At 43.3% G+C, this 14,693-nt stretch overlaps 1 protein-coding gene across 1 annotated transcript; it reads left to right on the plus strand.

Annotated features, from left to right (window-relative positions):
- Nucleotides 1-559: 559 nt before the first annotated feature.
- LOC137278624 (sodium-dependent glucose transporter 1A-like) lies at nt 560-13,590 on the plus strand. The gene is made up of 4 exons (XM_067811104.1): nt 560-1,147; nt 8,817-8,991; nt 10,570-10,855; nt 11,866-13,590. Exons 2-4 carry the CDS (start codon nt 8,821-8,823, stop codon nt 12,903-12,905), a joined length of 1,497 nt encoding a protein of 498 aa, XP_067667205.1. The 5' UTR covers nt 560-1,147; nt 8,817-8,820; the 3' UTR covers nt 12,906-13,590.
- The last annotated feature ends 1,103 nt before the right edge of the window (nt 13,591-14,693 follow it).

Below are 14,693 nucleotides of genomic sequence, written 5' to 3' on the forward strand. Positions count from 1 at the left end.
CGAAAGCCTAATGCTGCCACTTTTGTATCATAAAATATTTTTTTTCAAATACAATTCTCGTTACTTCAATTATTTACTCGTTGCTTCGAGTATTTTTTCGTTATTTCAAATATGTTTTCGCTGCTTCGATTAATTTTATGCTACAAAAGTGGCAGCATTAGGCTTTCGTAATGTAAAAGTAATGGGTAGGACTTGCTACAAAAGAATCATTTAGCCGAAGAGTGAGTGTGTGAATGCATTTAGTTTTACACCGCTTTAAGCGATATTTCGGCGGTATCGCGGAGGTGGACACCAGAAATCGGCTTCGTACTTTGTACCAATCAGGTGAATCGAACCCGGGTGTTGGGTGTGACGAGCGAACGCTTTCACCACTAGGCTCCCTACTGCTACAATGTGACCGTGTGAACTGGATCAGAAGTTCAGTGGCTGGTAGTGAACTTTGGAACATTCGTTTCTGGTCCTATGCCCACACGTTGACAGATGTGACGTGTATGTCAAATAGTAACATCACAGTGCAATAGGCTGTTTCACAAAACAGGTCGCCACCCGTGACACGAAGATCTGACTCAGTATGCGGGCTCACCCAGCACACTTTCTCTCCCTCCCTCCCTCCCTCTCTCTCTCTCTCTCTCTCTCCCCCCTCTCCCCTACATTCTCTCTCACCATAAATAGGCGTCACACATTTTACTGATAAGTTAAACTCCTGAGCTTACGTGTGATTTAAACTCCCAATTTGAAGCCTTCTGGATGTAATGGAGAGTTTTTTTCTGTCGGTTTGGAGAAGACCAGTATATGCTAGATAGCTGAAACCATGTCAACATCACATTTTCACCTGTGATATTTACAATGCATAAGAAATTCGCTTCGACTAGTTGTCTTCACAGCTCTAAGTGTTTACACGGGCACCGAAGAACACCGACAGCGGGTATTACCTTTAACGTGAGCAAGTACTGGTCGCGGTTGTATTGGTGGACTTACTTACACAGCTGAACCGCCGTAAATCTGACCACCTCTCTCGCCTGTCAACTCACACTGTCCAAGTGGAGAGTTGGGAACAGAACACTCGTCAACAGCAGAACAGAAAATAGGGGACCAGAACCTACTCCATCAACGCATAACTACTGCGACGTAGATAATATACTCAAAGGTACGTGTTTAAGACTCCCAAGTCTACGTGATTTAAAGTCAGTGCATGTTACACTCCCAAGTCTACGTGATTTAAAGTCAGTGATTAACTCCCAAGTCTACGTGATTTAAAGTCAGTGATTAACTCCCAAGTCTACGTGATTTAAAGTCAGTGTTTAACTCCCAAGTCTACTTGATTTAAAGTCAGTGTTTAACTCCCAAGCCTACGTGATTTAAAGTCAGTGCTTAACTCCCAAGTCTACGAGGTTAAAGTCAGTGTTTAACTCCCAAGTCAACGTGATTTAAAGGCAGCGTGTTACATGTTACATGTTACACTCCAAAGTCTACTTGATTTATAGTCAGTGTTTAACTCCCAAGTCTACGAGGTTAAAGTCAGTGTTTAACTCCCAAGTCTACGTGATTTAAAGACAGCGTGTTACATGTTACATGTTACACTCCCAAGCCTACGTGAATTAAAGTCAGTGATTAACTCCCAAGTCTACGTGATTTAAAGTCAGTGATTAACTCCCAAGTCTACGTGATTTAAAGTCAGTGATTAACTCCCAAGTCTACGTGATTAAAGTCAGTGTTTAACTCCAGAGTCTAAGTGATTTAAAGTCAGTGATTAACTCCCAAGTCTACGTGATTTAAAGTCAGTGATTAACTCCCAAGTCTACGTGATTTAAAGTCAGTGATTAACTCCCAAGTCTACGTGATTTAAAGTCAGTGTTTAACTCCCAAGTCTACTTGATTTAAAGTCAGTGTTTAACTCCCAAGCCTACGTGATTTAAAGTCAGTGCTTAACTCCCAAGTCTACGAGGTTAAAGTCAGTGTTTAACTCCCAAGTCTACGTGATTTAAAGGCAGCGTGTTACATGTTACATGTTACACTCCCAAGCCTACGTGATTTAAAGTCAGTGATTAACTCCAAAGTCTACGGGGTTAAAGTCAGTGATTAACTCCCAAGTCTACGTGATTTAAAGTCAGTGATTAACTCCCAAGTCTACGTGATTTAAAGTCAGTGATTAACTCCCAAGTCTACGTGATTTAAAGTCAGTGTTTAACTCCCAAGTCTACGTGATCAAAGTCAGTGTTTAACTCCAGAGTCTAAGTGATTTAAAGTCAGTGATTAACTCCCAAGTCTACGTGATTTAAAGTCAGTGATTAACTCCCAAGTCTACGTGATTTAAAGTCAGTGATTAACTCCCAAGTCTACGTGATTTAAAGTCAGTGTTTAACTCCCAAGTCTACTTGATTTAAAGTCAGTGTTTAACTCCCAAGCCTACGTGATTTAAAGTCAGTGCTTAACTCCCAAGTCTACGAGGTTAAAGTCAGTGTTTAACTCCCAAGTCTACGTGATTTAAAGGCAGCGTGTTACATGTTACATGTTACACTCCAAAGTCTACTTGATTTAAAGTCAGTGTTTAACTCCCAAGTCTACGAGGTTAAAGTCAGTGTTTAACTCCCAAGTCTACGTGATTTAAAGACAGCGTGTGACATGTTACATGTTACACTCCCAAGCCTACGTGATTTAAAGTCAGTGATTAACTCCAAAGTCTACGGGGTTAAAGTCAGTGATTAACTCCCAAGTCTACGTGATTTAAAGTCAGTGATTAACTCCCAAGTCTACGTGATTTAAAGTCAGTGATTAACTCCCAAGTCTACGTGATTTAAAGACAGCGTTACGCTCTTGAGAATATGTGATTAAAGTCAATTTTACGTTCCCAAGTCTACGTTATCTAAAGTCAACGTTACGCTCATGAGTTACAGTCAACATTAAGCTCCCTAGCTACGTGATTTTAAGACAATATTAAACTCCAAAACCTACAAGATTTAAAGGTATTGTAAGGCCCCCAAGCGATGCTGAATTATATTCACCGTTAAACTCCGAAGCTAGTCAGTCATACAGACCCTGAAGCAAATATGTCCAAGAAAGTCCGGAAGAGTAGAAATTGTGGCAAGTCTAGATTTTAACTGCTGTCTTAAATATCTCAGGGCTCCTTTCCATTATATTTTTTGGTACTATGAACCCTTTTTCTTTAAAATATGTTCATTTCGCAGAATAGCTTTTAGTCCACTCCAAGAACTACATGATCCAAAGAGAGACTACGCTACTCGAAGATCAGTTACAGCTCATGTTTCATGACTGTGACTTACGTAAAGCGTATTAATGTATGCACCGTGTTTACGACAGGTTCACACTGAAAAACACAACGTCTAAAATTAGTCTTCCTACAGACATGATCTCCCTTTCAGTGTGGGTTAACCGTGTAAGAGGAGCTCTGTAGCTATGGCTTCGTGATGCTGAATATTCTTACAGGGATGCTTTCATGTTAGTTGCCCCAATTGTATTGACGGAAAAAAATACTGTGCTTCATTTAAAGTGGTGCAAACGTTATGCTCCTGAAAACAGCATAATACTGCATGTATTTGGTCATGCGTCAGTGTTTTAACAAAACACATTATGGGACAAAGCCCAACTTGGTTTGTTGTTAACGCCGCACTCAGGAATAATCCAGCAACAACTATATGGCGCTGGTCGGTCAATAACCAAGTCTGGACCAGACATATCGGTGATCAACAGCATGAGCATCGATCTACGCAAAAAGGATACGATGACATGAGTCAAGCAAGTCAGCGAGCCTGACCACCAGATACCTTTAGTCGCCTCTTAGGACAAGCATAGTCGCCTTTTATGGCAAGCATGGGTTGCTGAAGGCCTGTTCTACCCCGGGACCTTCACGGGTCACATGCCTTAGTAAATGGGGCGGTGGAGAAGCACAGAGTAAAGCGTTCTCTCGTCACGCCGAAGATTCGGGTTCGATTCCCAACATGAGCAAAATGTATGAAGACCATTCGTGGTGTCCACCTCTTGATATTGCTCGAATATTGCTAAAAATGGTCGTAAGCCATATTTGCTTATGGTACAAAAAGAGGGGAATGGGGTTATAACAACTCAATTAACAATTCCAGAAGAGTTTGTGTTAGTTGTGGTGAGGCAAGGGCGGCGTATACATAACTGAAAATGACAGCACGGGGGTGTTGTTACATATGACCAGGATGTGCCTAAGGGAGAGAGTGACAGGAATCAGCCAGCCATGGCTATACCGACATGTAATGTTAATGTTCCGTGTACCGTTATCAAGATCCCATCGCAGTATTATGAGTAAGCTTTGCTGTCCAACTCTGCCGGTTGACATAAAACAAGCCAGGCACACCCGCCCCAAAACGCCTTTAGATGATAGGATTTGTAATTTTTGTCGCAGCAAATCTGTTGAGGAGGTACACTTTCTCGCCGAGTGCAACTTTTATGTGATATTAGATGTAATTCATGGAAGGATATCTCCCGTATTAACTCTCTATTTTCACATATGTCTTCAATCTATATTCTTATTACGTAATGAAACGTTTGGGAAGGATCTTGGTGCAAGAATATCACAGCTGTCTATTAGACGTTGTAAACATCACACTGCCACCATAAACTGTCTGTCTCACAGTCCCTGATCCACGTTCCTTTTCCTTTCAATATTGCAAAAACCATTCTTTCAGGTTGAGGATCTGAATCTGCCCTATCACCGGGACTCCTTTCCAATTTTCATTTGTTTCTGTCCCTGTTATGTATACACAGCTACTTTATGTTCGTCTCACCTCGTCTCACCTCGTCTCACCTCAGTCTATCCTAGCAATATCACGACGGAGCACCAATATTCTTTATCCGTTAGTATGCATATATAATGAGAAAATAAGGACATTCGTTTTCAAGATAATCCATGCGACAATGGTAACAACACAGGCTTTAAATGGCATTAAGTGATGTACTTGTTTTTGTCTGTGTGCGAAATGGCTACTGGTCCGCTTGCCCGTGGCTTGAAAAAATCCAACCGGGCCAATAAATGTCCCGACTGGCATGTGAATTTTCACTGAATCATTTTTAAATACTTCACTCTATCCGACTTCTTAAGTTATAATAAATACACTTTTAAATCACGCAAGATTAGGGCCTGATAAATTTAGCTGATTTACCTTTTTGTAATCTCTTTGTATAGTTTTTACATTCAAGTTTCGGGCTAGTGTGTGGGATAATTACTTTCGGACATGACTAGTCCGACTCGGCTCGCTGGCAAAATCCGGAAACTATTTCACACACTATTTGTTGTTTGCTTCCAACAGAACAACGTATTGAAGGGATAAAAGTAATTTTACTTGTTGCTCCCCAAGTAGACACATAAAAACGTACTGAAGAGATAAAAGGTTAAGTAATTTTACTTGTTGCACCCCAAGTTTCCCCAGATTGCTTAGGTTTACCCAGAAGAGGATGGGCTATGACTGTTAATCTCACTGGCAGCTTGGCTTAACCGGGATAATAATGTCTACACTTATTCGTTCTCAAGGTATCTTTGAGGTGAATATAAGGGCTTCCATAAATGCATACGCATGTACTTTAATGCGAAAACGATTGCTATCAAGTTACAGATTCATTTATTCCACGCCTCTGTGTAAATCCTATGAATACCTTATGGTAAAGACACGTGAGGCGACCTATCTCGCCCCACTGACCTGGGCATCGCCTGCAGTGCATATACGTATATGCACACCCTGAAGTCATTGTGGGAGAGTTTAGTTTTACGCCACACTCAGTAACAACTATATGGCGATGGTTAGTAATTATTTGAGTCTGAACCACGCAATCCAGTGGTCAACAGCATGAACATCGATCTACACAACTGGGATACGATGACATGTGTCAACCAGTTCAGCGAGCCTGACCACCTAGTTCTGTTAATCGTGTCTTACGTCACTCATGGTTACTGAGTAACCAGTTCTAACTCGGATCTTTGCGGCATGTGTGCCGGGTCGCCTTTTTTATTCTGTTATTGTTATCCGTCCTCTAATACATCCCGCAACCAACGTTGTGTCTGTAAAACTGGGTGACATGTATGTGGGGCACTGGCCTTGAACAAACAAACGGTGCCACCTGACACATGTTGATCCAAACATATGTAAACACGGCTCTGGTTGCAGATTGGGATCACGGTGTTTGCTGAAACCATTCTAACATTACCTGTAATCATGGACAGACTGTTACCTGTATTGTTGTATTGGGGAGATGCTTCAAACGTGACCCGCAAGGGGGTCACTGAGCTCGGGTTTACAATGACCTTGATACTCTACTGGTAAGTTCTTCGTGGGGTGGCCGACAGACCTGAAACGTCGTGTCAAGTTATACAGAGAATTTAGCAGCCTTTGCCTGTCGTAAAACGTGACAAATAGAATTGGGTGGACTTGAATCCAAATTACGTATGTCGATCACTGGATTCTCTGACCCAGAATCGATTATTACAGATCGACGCCATGCAGCTCGAATCAGTGTGGCGTGAAACAAGAAACAAACAAACAACAAACACTATTTCGATGAGCGTGGTAGTTCTAACTGGGGTTTAATAAAACAGAACAAAACAATTTGTCCAAATTGTGGAGAAATTCCCATGTGGTTGATATGTCGGCACTGTAGACGAGTTCAAGTATAGCTGTACCGCCCTGTACTTCAGGAGTGGAAACACGTTGATTTACTGTTACAGTGACGGACAGGCTCACTCAATTTTTCGCATCAACCACAAGCACTACCATTGGGGCGGTGGGGTAGCCCACGGGTTAAAACGTACGCTCGTCACGTCGAAGACCCGGGTTCGATTCCCCACGTGGGTACATTGTCCTGGTGTCCCCGTCAGTGACAGCACCGTCATATTTTACTCACCCACTCACTCACTCGGTCACTCACTCATTCAGCCATATTTGGTAGCGGTCTGAAAATAAGTGAATCTGGACCAGACACTCCAGTGGACAACACCATGAGCATCGACCTACAGCATGTGTCCCGTTACTCGCCTCTTGCGACAAGCATGGGGTGCTGAAGGCCAATTTTAGCCCGTATCTTCACGGGTCTTAGCTTTTTCTGCCTTGAATGAAATATTATTACAAGGAAATGTTTGAAGGAATCGATAACGATAAAACTTCAGAAAAAGGACAGAGTACCTGGCATGGGCAAGAGAGGGTTTACAAGTAAGTAGCGAGTGTGTCCATCTGGTGCATTGTCGTGGCACAGTCGCCTCACTGAGGTCAGTAAACGTTGCTGAAAGTCCTGGGTAAAACCATTCCATATCGAAAGAAGGACATGAGTTCCTGCAGCGTTGTTGGAGGATTCGGATATCGTCGTAAACGTCCCTCCATTTCATCTCATACGGCTTCACTTGTTGACAAAATCAAGGGAACCTGCGGGCCAGGAAAACACAATATTAAGATAATGCTTAACAACTCGAGGTCTGTCTGAGGAAGGGTTTGACGGAGTCTTGCAGCTTTGTTGGAGCATTCGGATGACATTGTAAACGTCTGTGGAATTTATCCCAGACGTGTTCAGTCGGTGAAAGACCTGTCGATCTTGCTGGTCAGGTAACACAGTGACATTGTTCTGATTTAACAGACATGACAGTGCAAGCGTGTAGCTCTTTGAGCGTTAATTCACGCAATTCGCCTGACAATGTCATCAGACAGTGGTCGGTCAGACTCGGTTTACCTTGAATCTGTACAACTATTAGCGGGATATGACATGTTTGTGTTCCTTTGGATATATACTTGTTTGTTCGGATGCCAAAGATGTTTCTACTGTGTATCATATTGTCGATAGGTCATATAGAAACTGTATGAGTCTTCTATGAAACAATCTGCCATCAGATATTTTAAAAAAACGGATGAACAATAATTCAGTGGGGTCATTCACACTGTACATGTGTCTCAACAAACCACTCCCATTAGCTTTAAGTTATGAACGGTCCCTTACTTCCGTTCAGAAACTGTGAGCCACGTGCTGGCAGCGTTCACAACTGACATTTTATTTACAGCTGACTCTATTGCCTATATTTGTTCACACTAACTCTGTAAATGGTGAATTATTTTCTCACTCACTAACTTCGTTTCCCTCGGTGAGTGAGTGGGTGAATGAGTGAGTCATACTTTTCAGCCGAATTTTCTCTTGTTAAAGTGAAAATAGTCACCATAAACAGCTCTGGTTACACTGAATTCCAATTCCTTGTTTCGTAAGATAATGGTAACAAACTTTAACAAGTTATATAATAACATCGTATTTCTATATTTTATGGCGAGGTGCAGGCAGCATGACATTAACAAAGACGTCACAGACTGTCCCTGTTTGATGAGGTCGTAAAATGATTCACAATGCTCCTGGCTCACTGGTTGCATCACTTTTTTGCGCTTATTCAGTGTAGTTCTGCAACGCACTTTGAGATTGATGTAACATCAAATCTGTACCAGACAGCCAAACGTTTCAACCGACAGAGCCTCGTTTTGAGATTTCCACGTTTTCTAGGTTTCCGTTTGTCAGAGCGGAAATTATGTGTATCAATAAGCCCACTTCCTAAAACCCACGACTGTCGCTTTTAAGCGTTTAAATAATTTCAAATCCTGAAAGGCATAATTTCCATAACGATAATGTAGCTTTTGAACATTGCCAATCTACTACTGTTGCTGCTGAGAAAGATGGGTTGAAATTTGTAACACTTACGTTTCTTAATGCTCTGCAAAATACTTGATGTCTTTATCGCCTTACTTATCAGTGAACATTCGTTGGGAAACTGCCGTCTTTCTAAATAACATAACTTTTTAAATCCTTTTTGACAGACACATGTCGTCTGACGGAAACAGTCCTGGCCTGGCTGAGAAGCCACATCCGGTTCCGGTTGTGACCCAACAGAAGCAGTCATGGGTGAAAAGAATAAAGCTGAAAATGGCTAGTCCTGTGTACAGAGAAAGGTTCTACTACACCATGGGCCTATATCTCTCGTCGTTCTTCTCTGTAAGTATACACCCTTGAAGTTTGGAATGTCAGTAGCGTACCTGCCCTTAGGCACTTTAGTTCGCCTAGTTCAAAGCGTACCTTTGATCCAACATCGATGATGTTCGCATGTCATCACTTGGACTTACCATGTACACAATAAAATGACAGAAGTCCGTAAACTGTTAGGGTGTCCTTGGTGTACATTTTATGGTCAAGATGCCATTATAGAGAGGGCTTTTCAGGAACGACATTCAGGGTCGTACCAGGAAAGAAAAAAAGTGTTGGCACAACTGGACTTTTAGTAGCGGATGTGGGCGTGTCCCGACTCCCAAAGCTTGCTCTAGACAGCATTTTCTGCTATGAGGTCATGAATAAATGTATTTCAATCTTTTCAGAGAATATATTTAGAATTTTTTTTATTTAAAACAGTACAAAACATGCTGACAGCAACCAAGTTTACTGACTTCTGTTGTCAATCAATCAATTTATAGCTACATTTCAGTAACGTCCCTATGAAAATATACATAGCCCACACGCCCCACTAAACGTCCAGTTGTGCCTACACTTCTTTTCTTTCCTGGTACGACCGTGAATGTTTACCTGAAAAGCTCTCTCTATGATGGCACTTTGATCATAAAATGTACACCAAGGACACCCTAACAGCACTTTAAGGGCACAGTCAGGCTGGTAGATGCTCATCATCAGCTCATGGCCCTTGCTCCCTCAACATGTAGTCCAGACATCCAATGTGGCTTCTCCCAGGAAACGTTGCCTAGTCGAACCCACAAAGAACTTTCCGGAGAATATGTACACCCCAACAGTGCAGTCTTCTGCATCAGAGGGACCGTGCTCAGGGTGGAGAACCCGGTCATCCTCCTGATCTGCGCCAAGAGTTCAGGATGTACCAAACCAAGGGCACCGAGAACAATGGGGACTCTGACGACACTGAACTTGGGATGCAAGCGAGACATTTCAAAAGCATGATCCGCATACTTAGCATGATGCTCCCGAAGGTTGCCAGTCACGTTGCTGTATGTACACACACACACACACACACACACACACACACACACACACACACACACACACACACACACACACACACACACACACACACACACACACACACACACACACACACACACACACACACACACACACACACACACACACACACACACACACACACACACACACACACACACACACATATATATATAGAGGCTGGATTTCTTCTGAGGCTGTATGTGGGCATATTGCAAGGAAGGTTAAAGATCGTTTTCCATGACCCCTAAGTCCAATTCATTGAAAAGACAACTTGAACCTAAACACACCTTGACACCCAAGGCCTTACTGGCACAGTGAGTGAGTGAGGAGTTATGCCGCTTTTAGCAATATTCCAGCAATATCACTGCCGGACGCACCCAGAAATGGACATGTTATACCCATGTGGGGAATCGAATCCAGGTCGTGAGGACCGAACGCTTTAACCACAGGGCTGACCCACCGTCCCTACTGATATGCAAGTTCAACAGTGTCCTTTAGATAAGCGTTACTGTGTGAGGTGACTGTCATCCTAGCCACTATATTCTTCAGGGATGGATTGTTGGACTGAAGGGACCAGCCTTCCTCGACCTTCAGCAGATCACCGGAGTTGGCACAAGCAAGGGTGCAGCCTTCTTCACAGCTGCAGCCGTAGGAGGTGTAGTTGGAAACTTAGTCGGTGGAGCCCTATACGACAGGTTCAACCGTCACATGGTTCTGTTTGTGTCATCCTTCCTGTATGCTGTGACGTGTGCCATCATCCCCTGGTGTTCTGTGTACTGGACGATGGTCATGATGTTCCTGTTACACGAGCTGGTTACAGGAGCTGCCAGGTCAGGTAAGATGCCATGTCTCTACTACAGCACATCTCAGCTGGTTACAGGAGCTGCCAGGTCAGGTTAGATGCTATGTCGCCACTACAGCACATCTCAGCTGACTACAGGAGCTGGCAGGTCAGGTAAGAAGCTATGTCTCCACTACAACACATCTCAACTGACTACAGGAGCTGGCAGGTCAGGTAAGATGCTATGTCTCCACTACAGCACATCTCAGCTGACTATAGGAACTGCCAGGTCAGGTAAGATGCTATGTCTCCACTACAGCACATCTCAGCTGGCTACAGGAGCTGTCAGGTCAGGTAAGACACTATGTCGCCACTACAGCACATCTCAGCTGACTACAGGAGCTGTCAGGTCAGGTAGGATGCCATGTCTCTACTACAGCACATCTCAACTGACTACAGGAGCTGTCAGGTCAGGTAAAAAGCTATGTCTCTACTACAGCACATCTCAGCTGGTTACAGGAGCTGGCAGGTCAGGTAAGATGCTATGTCTCCACTACAGCACATCTCAGCTAGTTACAGGAGCTGCCACGTCCGGTAAGATGCTATGTCTCCACTACAGGACATCTCAGCTGACTACAGGAGCCGCCAGGTCAGGTAATGTCTTCGAATGTCTCCTTACCTTGGTATTCGTCAAGTAGTCTAGAGGTCATAAGTTGTGCCCCTTCCTCCGCCGATTCTTTTATAAGATTCTTTGATTTGACCGGATTATACGTCGGTTACGTCAACTGTCTCAGGGTTCAGTTTGGTTTCTGACATGTTTGTCCATCCAGCAAGAACGTATGGGTTTGATACACAATAAACCCAAAGGTTTGTCCAGATCAAATGATCAGGTCCACTGACTTAGGGGATGCATGTCACAGTTGCGTAGATGAGGCTTATTATTGGGTTGGTTGTTCGACCCAGTGATATACTGATCAGTATCATATAGCCGAAATAATCCAGAGGTGCGAGAAATATCAAACAAACACACAACGAACTTAAGGATTCCTGTTCATCTGTTTCAGGTTCTAATGTGGAGATCGTGGAGGAGTGGGGCGACGAGGGCAAACCCTTCATGCAGGCTCTGCATTTTTCCTTCTCCCTCGGGGCAACCGTTGCCCCCTTCGTCCTTGAACCATTCCTCTCCCTGGAACCTGTGACAGATGCAGCTAACACGTCTTTCACAACAACAAGTAGTCCCTCCTTCACGACAACAACCTCCAACATGACTACTATGGCACCACCTAGGCCAGAGAGTAACATCCACTATGGCTTTCTCATTGCTGCTGTTCTCTCAGGGTTGTCTTCCTTCGTGTTCCTTATCAAATATTTCCACGAAAAGAACAAGGGTACAGGTAACATTCGGAGGAAGGACACACAAAAGGACACCAAGGGCCAGGAAGAGGAAGAAGGTCCTGTGAGAAAAAAGAGAACCCTCCCTCGACATATTCTCATCATCACATTGGCACTCTTTGCTCTCTTCTACTTCTTCCTAGACGAGGTGGAGGACACCTCACCATCTTTCTTGGCTGTGTTTGTCGTGAAGCAGATGAACTGGACAAAGAAATATGGTGGACGCCTGTCTTCTGCCTTCTGGGCCTCCTACACAGCAGGGAGGGGGATTGGCATCATTCTCATCAGTTTCGTGACGCATGCCCAATTCTTCACTATCTGTTGTGTGGTCCTCTGCACGTCCCAGCTCGGACTCCTCCTGTCAGCCACCTATGGATTTGGTACAGGGATCTGGATCTGCATTGTTGGTATTGGTCTGGCGATCTCAGTGGTGTTCCCTGCAAGCCTCACTTGGACAGAAAAGGAGCTGGTCCAACTCTCTGGGAAGTTGATGGGAGTTATTTATGTTGCCTTGGGTCTCGGGGGACTTGCAAACCCTCAGATCATTGGGGTTACTATGGATCTATACTCACCAATGTGGTACAGTTACGTTTTGTTTGCGGAGAGCGTCTTGTTTTCCATCACCTTCCTTATTCTGGTGGCGTTTGTGAAGAAGGTACTGTCTAAACACAAACAGAAAACGCCTAAGGTTGTTGAAGTAGTCAGGGTATGATGAACAGGAGAGACAACTATGCGAGTGGTTTTAAACCATATTTGTCACTTATACCAGAAAGTAATCTAGCTGTAATAATCTAAATGGTGATTGTTTGTCAACAGCTTAGGTATGAACGATTTCTTCAGCTGCCCCGTTTGAGAATCAACAAGGATCGTATCCGGTCCCACATGCTTACACAAATGTTGTCCCATTCAATTGCTTATTTTGTAGAATTTCTGTTTTAAACAGTTGTCTCTCATTATTTTGACGAGAGCCACAGACGAGACAGGATGGACCTACCTTTTTTCTAACACACTGTGTTATCTCTGTGATATCGAACAGTCAGATCCGTACATTAATCTTTGCTTGTTAGTTTTGATTTCTTTTGATGATGGACTTGGTTTTGTTCCTTTTATTCCATTTTGTAAATAACAATTTAAATAGATAACTTTTCAATGTTGGTAACATCAAAATGGGACGTCTCTCACTTTCTAAATGTTGAAAACAATATAAGAGGCTACATATTGCTGTCCTTCCCTGGACGTGGTCATCTTCATCCAGTAAGGAGAAAAGCTGTGTTTGCCTGCGTCCTCCTGGTAAATATGTAGTAATACGGTATCAAATACGGTAGCATAAGAAGAAAGTGGTAACTTTAGGCCAGTGACTGCTGTACGTATCTCCTCTAATAAAGGACTTCGACATACTCATAGAGTTCAAGACAGACATTACCAAAGTCTCAAACACAGTATTGGGCTTTGTAAGCTGACGGGGGCGAGATTAGGAATCCTTTTGAGCAACGACCCTTCAGCCATTCCGGATTGAAACTGATCTTCTCGAGCCTGTGATACCGACGTGGTGGATCAGCGAAATTGAAAGGTTGGGTGGTTGAGTGAGTTTAGTTTTACGCCGCACTCAGCAGTATTTCAGCTAAGTGGCGGGGGGTTGTAAATAATCGAGTCTGGACCAGACAATACAGTGACGGCATGTGCATAGATCTGTGCAGTTGGGAACCGATGACATTTGTCAACCCAGTCAGTGAGCCTGACCACCCGTTCCCGAAACTCTAACGAATCTTCACAGTTTTTACATACTATAAGTAGATACGTCTATGTATAAACGACCTTCCGTGTAATACCATTTTCAATCTTTCACGAGTTTAATGAAAATGGTATTTCAGTTTTCCTCAAGTACAGTACCACTGCGACAGCGTGACGTCATACATCTAGCGAAATTGCACTAGTGTAATATTTTTGTAAAATATTACACTGCAGTATCTTCCACGGGCGAGTAATAACGAGCATTAATCAACAATGTACATTGAAATAAAACGTCTCAGTAGGTAGAAGCTTTGTATGTAGGTCAATGCAGTCATGCAAGAATCACGTTACAATCATGTTGGTAATGACTGCTGGAAGTAAGTTATTAACAAAGGAATATATAATTATTAACATGATTTATATGGTGTATACATGACAGAAGCATTAGCTGCAAGCTCTCTGTACGGTGCTGCTTAAGTATTTTTGTTGTATCAGCCCCTCACGGACACTGAAGGTCGGTGATGATGGATAACGGTGACTCGGTGATATCTTGTGGGTGAGTTTACCACTTCAGTGGGTGAGTGAGTGAAGTTAGTTTTTAGAAATATTCCCGCGTGTCACATCGTGGAATAGAACCCGAGTCTTTGGCGTGACGAGCGATCTCTTTAACTAGTATGCTACTCATCCGCCCGAAGTCCTGCAGATATATGGGGCTGGTGTCAATACTCAAACCTGATTAGGGCTAGAGTGAGTGAGTGAGTGAGTGAGT

The sequence above is a fragment of the Haliotis asinina genome, chromosome 1 (assembly GCF_037392515.1).
Source record: "Haliotis asinina isolate JCU_RB_2024 chromosome 1, JCU_Hal_asi_v2, whole genome shotgun sequence".
Classification (NCBI taxonomy): Eukaryota; Metazoa; Mollusca; class Gastropoda; order Lepetellida; family Haliotidae; genus Haliotis; species Haliotis asinina.

Excerpts from the sequence above, each read along its gene's own strand:
- LOC137278624 (XM_067811104.1), top strand. The coding sequence starts at position 8,821 with ATGTCGTCTGACGGAAACAGTCCTGGCCTGGCTGAGAAGCCACATCCG. Across the intron at positions 8,992-10,569 it reads ATCTCTCGTCGTTCTTCTCT|GGATGGATTGTTGGACTGAA; the intron begins GTAAGTATACAC and ends TATATTCTTCAG. Across the intron at positions 10,856-11,865 it reads TACAGGAGCTGCCAGGTCAG|GTTCTAATGTGGAGATCGTG; the intron begins GTAAGATGCCAT and ends CATCTGTTTCAG.